Here is a 10,599-nt window from a genome sequence, read left to right on the forward strand (position 1 = left end):
TAGGGAGAGATATGAGGATAGCCGTCGCGTTATTACTCGAGGTGGTCCTAAACATCTTCTTGGCCTCTTGACTGTGGACAGATTAATAAGGGTGGGTTGGATTCCAGAGTGTGGCGAACCTTCTCATTGCAGGGTGCCCAGGGCCCTGTGCTCAAGCACTCTAGTTAATCTGCCACCTGTCACCACGGCGGGAGGGGGGGACGCTCCTCTCGAGGAACAACCTTCTCTTGAGGATGCGGACCCCCTAGCTATTTTTCTATTTTCCTTGTTTTAAGCTTTGCCTTCAAGTCACTTCAGGGTTTCTGACCTCTTTTTTTTTTTTTTTTTTTTTTTCATTCAGCCATACACCACTTAATGAGATTTGCTAATCAACGGGTCGCTCCTAGGGCAACTCAGGCTGAAGCTCCTCCATGATTCGATCCTCAAGATGGGACCCCTGTTCTTGACACTCACATCGCCGAATAAAACAAGGGGGTAGGGCAGACCTGGGCTCCCCAGCGCCACCGGCATCGAAGGAGGAAGAGGAGCTGCCGCTAAGAAGCAGAGGCGGACTTTGCAACGTTTCAACTTGCCGATGACCCTCCAGTCCACGATTCGCCAGCAGAGCTTACTCCTGGCGTTCCTACCTTTTCTCCGCTCAAGATGGATGTGTCTGCGGCCATGAGTGGGGCTCTTCACCATGGGCGTGAGCCGGCTAGGGATGAAGCGGGTCCTGAGGGCGAGGTTACTTCTCGATTTGACCAAGCCGCCGTCGATGCAGTCCATGCAAGTGGTCGAGGTTTGTATCGTCGTGATCAATCCCCAATGTGGCGATCGTCGGACCTTGCACATGGAGAAGGGGTCAACATCGAGAGGATTGGCCCCAATCTTCCCCGTGCCACCTGACACTCACTAAGGGGTGATACAATTGGATGCCAATTATTGGGTTTGCGGGGAGCGACTCGACATGCAACCTGGGGTTTTGGATACGGATACTATTGATATGCCCGGTGTTGGGGCTCGCCTACTCTATTCTTCCATCCTTCCTCGCGATGAAAATTGATACTTTCGCAATTCTCCCCAGGACATGGATGAGTTTGAACGCTATCTTGCGATTGTATGCTTCCTTACCTTTTCGTATTTGTCTTTTTTGACTTATCTTTTTATACGTCTCTCATTATCCTCTCATGCCCTTTCTCGCAGGGTGCTCAAGGTGCCGTGGTGACCAATGCTATGAATCGTGATCGACTGGCTCGCCAGGAGGCACAAATTTACGACTGGACACATAAATCCTTCCAGTGGAAAGAGGACGAACATGTCCTAAACATGACGATCCGCCATCTGGAGTCAGATAAGACCAACCTTGAGGCCCGACTTCATGACCTCTCTATAAGTCGCCAGGCAGCTGAAGATAATGCTTGTAAATGGGAAGAGGCTTTAGAGGCTCGTAACCAGGCATACGAAGAGAAGTTGTCTTTTCTAGAGGAGGCCCAAGGGGAGGTGTCTTGTCTGAAAGGGGACTTGGCCTGCGCAGAGGAACGGGCTGCCCATGCTCGAGTAGAGGTAGAAAGAATGCGCGAGAATAGGCAACGAGAGATCGACGAAGCGACAAGGGATGCCGTGAAGCAGTACCGTCTTTTGAGGGATTGCTTTCGTCGCAAGGATAGTTATGCCAGCTGCTTCTCGAAGTTTGGCTTTTATCTCTGTCGCAACTTCATTGAGACCAGGCGCCCGGGGGATTCCTTCTCGGAGGCAACTTTTGACAATGCTATGTCTGCTGGCACCCCTCTCGACTGGAGGAAGTACGAGCCGGACGATTTAGGACTTGAAGAATGTATAAGATAGGCGCTAGAGGACGACCTCAGCAACTTGCAGGGTCCATGGAGTCCTTACATCTTGGAGTTCGAGGAGGGTGAAGTAGGTGTTAGTTTGTGTAACACCGCCCAAATGATCGAGAGAGAACCGGGGCTAGACACTGCTGCTGATGCTTCCCCGCATTTGCTCTCAGGAGAAGGTTCGGGCCATGCGGGTCGCCCTCCAGCTGAAGATTAGTGTAGGCCCTGTAACGAATGCTGGCTTTTTCTCAAGGCATTCTTCTTAGAATTTCTGAGTCCCTACTTTTTGCCGTCGCGCCTTATTTTGTCAGTTTTGGGTGAACGTAAATATTGGGAGTCGCTTTAACATGTCGCCTGTACTTGTCTTATTTTCAACATTATACAATCCGATTGTACTATTTTTACTTGCTTGTTGGTTACATGACTCGCGCACTCATACTTTTTCGAGCTTTGATTGGAAATCTAGTTCGTTTTGTTTTTAAGGCCTTTCGACTCTAGGAGATCCGAGTTAGGCTTCACCCCTTTGACGCGTTTATGAGATTCTTTCAACAGTCCTTGAGCTTTCTATTTTGATACAGACTGGGGGCTGGATTAGTTAGTAGCTTGGTTAAGGATTTTTTCCAGGTGATCGAGTTTTGCTGGGAGACCTAGGCGCCAGATCGTCTGAGGAGTCGGGTCTCGCTTAGATGCATAGCACTAGACTTAGTCGAGAGATCTAGGTGAGTCTACGAGCATTGACATCGGTTCTTTTACCCCTATGACCACCACTCTATGGTCTTGTATGTTTTCGGGGGGCTAGGTTTGGCCAGTGGCTTGGTTAGGGATTCTTCCCAGGTGATCGAGTTTTGCCGGGAGACCTAGGTGCCAGATCGTCTGAGGAGTCGGGTGTAGCTTAGATGTGTAGCACCGGACTCAGTCAAGAGATCTAGGTGAGTCTGCGAGCATTGACATCGGCCCCTATTAATCCCGATCCGGCCTGGGGTCACAGGCGCCTCATATTTATCGGCTGACTTGGGTTTTGCGTGGCATGGGTGTCCTTTATTCCATCTTACAATCGTCTTACCATCTTCTGTCCCAGCGAGAGAGTCAGCCTACCTTTAGCGTATCTAGGGCCAATAACCAATCCGGTTTGGGGTTCCTTCCAGGTGTCCAAACTTTACCGGGAGACCTAGGCGCCAGATCGTCTGAGGAGTCGGGTCTAGCTTAGATGCATAGCACCAGACTCAGTCAAGTGATCTGGGTGAGTTTGTGGGTACAAGCGTTGGATCATCTGTGGACCCTGGCCCGGCATGTGGTCATGTGCACCTGATTTTCCCCGTGTTACCCTGACCTCGTTTGGGACCTTTGCTGGGGGCGTCGTACCTGTACCATACATTCAGATGCTAAAGACATAAGAGATCTTACGTGGTTCGGTTTATAGTTTTGCCTACTCCATGGGAATACATAGGGATATTCTTTTATTTATAGGGGAACTGTTACATAAGAAAATTAAAAGGAACTTCGGTTCTTAGGGGAGCCAGGTAGCGCCCCTTGCAACGAACGCATCTCCATGTCTTCAGCCTCGAATCTTCTATCGCTGTTCTCGATTGTCTGGGCAGTAAAGTATCTCTTGAGGTGCATAGTATTCCAGGTCTTGCTCATCATCTCTCCTTACAACGTCTGTAGCACACAAGTGTTGGGCCCCAGAATTCTTTGTACCTTGTAGGGCCTTTCCCAATTCGGTCTGAGCTTTCCTTCCTCCCGGTGGGCAGTTGTAATCACCGTTTTCCTGAGCACCAAATCCCCTTCTTGGAACATTCGAGGTCGGACTTTTGCATTATAATAGCTAGCGATTCTTCTCTGGTATGCTACTAACTGCACAACTGCCTTCTCTCTCAACTCATCTATCAGGTCCAGGCTTTCCCTTAAACTGTCTGGATTTCTCTCTTCATTGAAAGCCACAACTCGAGGCGAGGCAAGGTCTATTTCCACTGGAATAAAGGCATCCGTCCCATATACCAAATTGAATGGTGTCTCCCCCGTAGATACGCGACTGGTGGTGCGGTTAGCCCACAAAACACTAAAGAGTTCATCGGCCCATCTGCCTTTAGCTCGTTCTAGTCGAGTCTTCAACCCATGGAGAATAGTTTTATTGCTTGCCTCTGCCTATCCGTTGGCCTGTGGGTAGGCCACGGATGCCATCCTTAAACTGATCCCCCACCTTTTACAAAAGGTCCTAAAGGCTTCAGAATCAAACTGCGTTCCATGATCCGTGTTGAGAATACGGGGTTTTCCGAAGCGGCAAATTATGTCCTTCCATATCATCCCCTCTACCTTTTTCTCAGTTATTGTTGCTAACGGTTCAGCTTCAACCCACTTTGTGAAGTAATCCGTGGCCACCAACAAGAATTTCCTTTGTGCTGACACCATAGGGAATGGGCCCAAGATGTCTAGCCCCCATTGTGCAAACGACAACGGCTGAAATATCGGTTGGATAGATGACGGGGGCCGTACTGTTAGAGGGCCGTGCTTTTGGCATTTATCACATGTCCGCACTTTCTGGGCTGCGTCTTGTTTTAGGGTGGGCCAAAAGAAACCTGCTCGTAGGACTTTACCAGCCAACGCTCTGGCACCAAGATGCTCACCGCAGTCTCCCTCGTGAACTTCTTCCAGGGCCTGATCTGCCTCCCGTGTCCCCAAGCACTTGAGTAACGGTACTGAATACCCTCTCTTATACAGCTCTTGGCCGATGACTATAAAGCGGGCTGCCTTGGTCTTCAACTTTCTTGCTTCCGAGGGCGCTGCTGGAAGCTCCTGGTTAAGCAGATATTTCAGTATCGGCGTTCTCCAATCGTCAACTATATCAATGCAATGAACACCTTCTTCACTTGTTTCCACACTCGATCGTTGTAGGACCTCCATGTGAATCAATCGTCTGGAGGGGTCTCGAGCGGAGGCCAATTTGGACAGTGCGTCAGCGTGCTGGTTAAGAGACCTATTGATCTGTATGAGTTCAAAGCATTCGAATCTAGGAGAGAGCTCCTTCACCTTCTGTAAATAACGGGCCAATAGTGGTTCCCTTACTTCAAAAGTGCCTTGGAACTGTTGTACCACTAATTGCGAGTCGCTATGGGCCGTCAAGTTTTTCACCTCCAATTTTTCTGCCAACTTCATTCCAGCTAACAATGCTTCATATTCTGCTGTATTGTTCGAGCTAGGGAAGATGAAGCGTAGGGAGTACTCTAACATCTCTTTTTCAGGGGAGATTAATACAACCCCCGCCCCGCTTCCTTTGGCGTTAGATGCCCCGTCCACAAACAACATCCATGCTTCCGAGCAAGCTTTTTCTACCGCAGGTGAGTGAGTGCACTCCACTATAAAGTCTACCAACGCTTGCCCTTTTATTGCCTTCCTAGGCTCGAAGCTGATATCGTATTCGCTGAGCTCAACTGCCCACTTAGTTAGTCTTCCTGAACACTCTGGCCTCTGTAGAATCTGTCTTAACGGTTGATCTGTCAATACTGTTACAGCGTGGGCTTGAAAGTAGGGTCTCAATTTTCTTGTTGCCATTACCAAGGCCAAAGCCACCCTTTCAGGGTGGGGATACCGTGCCTCAGCCCCCTGTAACACTTTGCTTGCGTAATATACCGGGCTGTCAATCTGGCCGAGTTGTCTGACAAGAACGGAACTCACCGCCTGATGGCTGATCCCAAGGTACAGGCATAATTTTTCTCCGACTTTCGGCCGTGTCAATAGAGGAATCTCCTTTAGATATGCTTTCAACTCTTGGAAAGCTTTCTCGCACTCAGGAGTCCACTGAAAACTCTTGCCTCCCTTTAAAGCTTTGCAGAAAGGGAGGCTGCGCTCAGCTTGCTTGGAGAGAAATCTGCCCAAGGCCGTCAATCGACCGTTCAATCTCTGAACTTCTTTTACAGATGATGGGGGCTGCATGTCAATTACCGCTTGCAATTTTTCAGGGTTGGCCTCTATCCCTCTATGAGTGATCATATATCCAAGAAATTTTCCAGACTTTACTCCGAACGTACATTTATCCGAGTTCAGGCGCATGTTATTCTTTCTAAATATCGCGAAGACTTTCTCAAGTTGACTGGAATGAGACTCACCTTGCCTGCTCTTCACTATCATGTCATCCACGTATGCCTCCATCACCCCCCTAATAATTCTTTGAACATTTTGTTGACCATCCTCTGATATGTGGCCCCCGCATTCTTTAAGCTGAAGGGCATTACCTGGTAACAGTACGTCCCTTTTTCTGTTATAAAAGCCATTTTCTCCGCGTCAGGCGGGTACATGCTGATCTGGTGGTAACTTGAGAACGCATCCAAGAAGCTCAATACATCATACCCGGAGGTGATGTCAACCAGCCTGTCTATTCGGGGCAGCGGGTAGGAATCTTTAGGGCAGGCCTTGTTCAAATTGGTAAAGTCAATGCACATCCGCCATTTTTCGTTGGCCTTTGGTACCATTACAACGTTTGCCAGCCATTCAGGGTATTGAACCTCCCTGATAAATCCTGTTTCCAGAAGCTTGTCCACTTCTTCCTCCATATGTCTCAGTCTTTCTGGGGCGACGTGTCTTTTCTTCTGCTTGACCGGCCGAACTTCTGATCGCGCATTCAGGCGATGGGTCATAATGTCTAGGCTGATCCCAGGCATGTCGGCTGGTGTCCAGGCGAATATGTCTGCATAAGAGCGCAAACATTTGATAATTTCTTCTTTCTCTTGACTTGCTAGTTGACTTCCCACGCGTACTTGCCGACCTTCATCGCCAGGATTTAGAGGGATTGCTTCAAGCGGCTCTACCAGCTGAGGTTTGTTGGCCTCGAGGGTTTGCTCGCCAATCAACAAGGTCTCTTCAGTCAACGCTTTTCCTTTTTCCATTGCACCCTGCGTGGAGCTCACATAACATACTTTGGCTTGTTTCTGATTACCCCTTACTTGTCCGACCCCATGAGGAGTGGGGAATTTCATCAACAAATACCCTGGAGAGATGACAGCTCTCATAGCGTTGATAAGGGAACATCCCAATATCACATTGTAGGCTGAGGAGAAAGTTCTGACCACCATAAAATTCACCTGTCAGGTGATCACTTGGGGGTGGTCTCCGAGCGTAACGGGCAATTGAATCGATCTGACCATCGGTACTGCCTCTCCCGTGAAGCTATATAGGGGGGAAGCGACTATTTTTAGTCGATCATGGGCAACGTGTATCTTCTCAAAGCAATTCCAATATAAGAGGTTCACAGAGCTTCTGCTATCTACTAGTATTCTTTCAATCGGGTGCTTGGCAATGATAACACAGATAACCAAAGGGTCATTGTGGGGGAGTGACACACTTCCCTGGTCTTCCGGTGCAAAAATGAGGGGGTCCTCGTCTTCTTGGATCTTCTCTACCGAATTAACGTGTAACTCCTAGCGCTCATATGCCTTTCTGGAGGAGGAGGAGTCTCCTGCCAAGTTCTCTCCTCCCGAAATTACATGTATCCTCTCCATAACAGGTTCATTTCCATCTTCTCCACCAGGTCTTTCTTCCTCCTTCCTCAGGTTGTTTCTTTCCCCCTCTCTTTGTTGGGGTGGTTGGCTTTCTCTTCTATTTGGAGCGTACCCCCTCGGACGTGTGGATCTTCCCTGATTGTTTCTTCTGGATTCTTCCCTCCTGCCTTGCTGGTTCTTGGGTTTATCCAGTATGAATCGATCTAACTTCCCTTCTCTGATTAGTTGCTCAATTTGATTTCGTAGTTCTTGGCACTGTTTTGTAGTATGCCCTGGGGACTCGTGAAATTTGCAAAAAGAGTCCATGTTCCTCCCCATTGGCTGGTTGGTGTGCGACGAAAAATTGATGAGCCCGGTATGAGCAATGGAGGAAAGGACGGTGGCCCCTGGCTCAGTAAGGGGTGTGAAGCTTCGGAATGGCATCTTGGGAGGCTCTTCTATTCTCTGTATGTTCACTGATCTTTCTAGCCCAACGTCGCTCAACCTTCCTCTTTTTTTACCTTCCCATGCTTCCAAAATTTCCATTTGGACAATAAACTGCTCGGCTCGGGCAAACAACTCAATCATTGAGCTCGGTTCGGTTTTGGCTAGGGATCTTCTGAGCGGGGCGTAAGTGGTTCCATTAAGCAAGGCGGATGTGGCAAGGCCTACTGGGAGGTCTCTTACTTCTTGTGTGGCAGCCCTAAACCTCTCAATGTATTGTTTTAGCGACTCGTTTGGCCTCTGTTGCAAGCTCATCAAGTACATGGCACTCTTCTTCTTCGGAACGTAAGCAGAGAATGCCTCCAGAAATTCTTTCTTCAATTATTCAAATGATCGGATATGCCCGGCGGGTAGCTCAGTGAACCACTGTTGAGCCTGTCCTGCCAGTGAGAGAGGGAAAGCCTTGCATCTGGTGACCTCGTTCCACTCATGTAGCACAGCCATCGCGACGAAGTGTTGCAAATGCCTCTCGGGGTCCTCATTCCCCGAATACACCAGGAGCTGTGGTAACCTGAACCCTGATTGTACTGGCTGTCTTTGAAGCTCTTCAGATAATGGGAATCCTTTCACGGGTGCTTCTATTGGCGTCGTCCCGATTTGTTTATGTTCTAATACTTCTTCTATGAGGTGCTTGACGTCAGATGCCTTAAGTGTTTCCTTCTCCACTTTATTCCTGCCAGGGGTTGGAACACAAAGGGCCCTTGAGTGGGTGCTTTCTGCCGTTTCTTCATACATGGGAGCTTTCCCTGGCCTCCTGTCATGGATTCTCCCTGGATTCTCTGTTGACGGAACTTGATCATTACACCTGGGGGTCCCGATTCTTATCCCTTGGTAAGGTTCCCTCAGGGGGTTATCTAAGGATCTCCAATATCCTTTTACGCCTATTTGTCCTGCTTGGGGAATGTGAATGTCTGACATCAACTCCTGTAACAGGATAGTGATCCCTTGTAATTTTCTCATACTCTCTTCATTACTTGTTCTGAGTTCATTGTTTTGGTTCTTTAGCTCTTCAAAATTCTTCTATAGTTGTTCATAATCCGATAGTAGAACCGTGGGTGGTGCTGCCCTTGAAGGCTTTGGTGGTACCAAAGTTACCGTAGGGTTCCTCCTTGGAACTGAGGATTGTCCCAGGGAGTGCTGCTCTTGATTAGCCTGCATCATAGGTGGGTTTTGTCTCCCTTGCCTCCCCACCTGTCCTCCTATACCGACAACATGCACCTCCCCTTGCTCTGAATGTTCTATAACACCCAATCCAACAGTCTGGCGGCCTTCCAACGTTCCTGGAATGTTACCCGAGCGTGTCTCATTGTCTAAGTGATCTTCCAAAAGTCCCCGTATAGCAGGTAGCACATGGCTAGGGTCTCCTGTTCGGGAGCGAGAGTTCCTTCGGGTTGCATTAGGCAGATTTGCTAAACCAGTTGACTTTGTTCGTCTCGGCATCTTGTAAATGTGCTTTTTGTTTCATTTCCCATAGACGGCGCCAAATTGTTGTTGCCAAAATACAACAATTAAAAACTTTTATGGGTGGAGCGTGCGTGAATGCCGTTGACCCTGAGATTGGAACCAGTAACGATTTTACTGTCACTTCCGAAGCCACGTCTTTCGAAGCTAACCCTTCCGAAGGGACAGAGATGTCTTCCGAAGTGTAGGACGGTGCTTTCGATTTGTGTCAAGTGAGAGCTTCCGAAGAGCACGATTAGGACTTCCGAAGTTTATGTTGTTTACTGTATTCCGAAAATTCGCCAACAAACATGGTTACTGGAGTAATCTGCCAAATGAGATCTTCCGAAGGTAATCTTCTGTAAGAGAGTAGTTAGAAGGCTTGTGGGATTTTTCCCACGAAGACCCTCCAAAGCTTAAGTCAGTATGGAAGGGGCACTTAAGCAAGGTGAGAAAACTAAGATCTTCGGAAGGTGAGAAGTTAGGGAAAATACCAGTGTTCGAGAAAAAGAAAAAGATCCTTTTTGGCTTGATAAGCTTGGCCTTATATAGAAGTCAATAATTCACCGTACCTGATAGTTCGGAAGATGGCTTCCGAAGAACACTTTTAAACTTGCAGTTCAAAATGTCACTTTTCGAAGATCGATCTCGAAGCCTTCTTCTGAAGCCCGCTTCCGAAGCGCTCTTCCGCAGCTTGCTTCCGAACCCTGTTTCCGAAGCTCAGATTCACTTCATGCTTCACTTGCTTCCGATTATTGGGGCACCACACTATTCACTCACTAAGGCAATTATGAAGAGATGGGCTATGTTTCAATAAGAAACTTTCTAGGTGGGAACTAGGCTTCGCCCCTCTCTTCGCTCCACTTAAGGATCCGGAAAAATATCGAAAAAACCTTGCAAAAATAAATCTAGAACCTTAGTGAAGCGTCACACTTCTCAAGCTCTTAATAAAGAGCCAAGGATGACTTATCCCAGGATTTGACAAAAATAAGCAAACCATACACGATTCATTTAACTATGGCATAAGGCCTTAATTATTAGAAAATAAAATTTAGCCCAACTATTAACCCATTTTTCTCACTTCCAAATCCTTCAAAAAATATTTGGGTTAATCTTTCTTTAAAAAATTTAATAAAATTTTTCATAGCAAATTTTCATTGATTTTCCTTTTATTTATTTCAAAAATACCTCAAATTTCCAACCTTTAGGAAGTAATTTTTTTTAAAATTCAAACATTAAGCTTCCTCATCCATTTTTCGAAATTCAAGGAAAATACACCTTTATTTTTATTTTCTAAAATATAAGAATTTTCCCAAAATGCCTTAAGATTTACATTAATTTAAAAGTATTTTGGAGGCTCAATCCACATT

General features: G+C 47.3%; 1 protein-coding gene across 1 annotated transcript; it reads right to left on the reverse strand.

Annotated features, from left to right (window-relative positions):
• Positions 1 to 3,012: 3,012 nt before the first annotated feature.
• LOC127799741 (uncharacterized) lies at positions 3,013 to 5,960 on the reverse strand. Its single transcript, XM_052333967.1, has 4 exons — positions 4,015 to 5,960; positions 3,513 to 3,846; positions 3,314 to 3,404; positions 3,013 to 3,176 (listed from the first exon to the last, which is right to left on the reverse strand). The coding sequence occupies exons 1-4, from the start codon at positions 5,958 to 5,960 to the stop codon at positions 3,013 to 3,015; spliced, it is 2,535 nt and encodes an 844-aa protein (XP_052189927.1).
• Between the last annotated feature and the right edge of the window lie 4,639 nt (positions 5,961 to 10,599).

Source organism: Diospyros lotus, chromosome 4, assembly GCF_014633365.1.
Source record: "Diospyros lotus cultivar Yz01 chromosome 4, ASM1463336v1, whole genome shotgun sequence".
NCBI lineage: Eukaryota > Viridiplantae > Streptophyta > Magnoliopsida > Ericales > Ebenaceae > Diospyros > Diospyros lotus.

What these genes read in the sequence shown, in the direction of transcription:
- LOC127799741 (XM_052333967.1), bottom strand. Translation starts at nt 5,960, where the DNA reads ATGGAGGCATACGTGGATGACATGATAGTGAAGAGCAGGCAAGGTGAG. An exon ending in TTTAGGACCTTTTGTAAAAG is followed by an intron (nt 3,847 to 4,014) that starts GTGGGGGATCAG and finishes CCGCACCACCAG; the next exon opens with TCGCGTATCTACGGGGGAGA. An exon ending in ATTGGGAAAGGCCCTACAAG is followed by an intron (nt 3,405 to 3,512) that starts GTACAAAGAATT and finishes TTTACTGCCCAG; the next exon opens with ACAATCGAGAACAGCGATAG.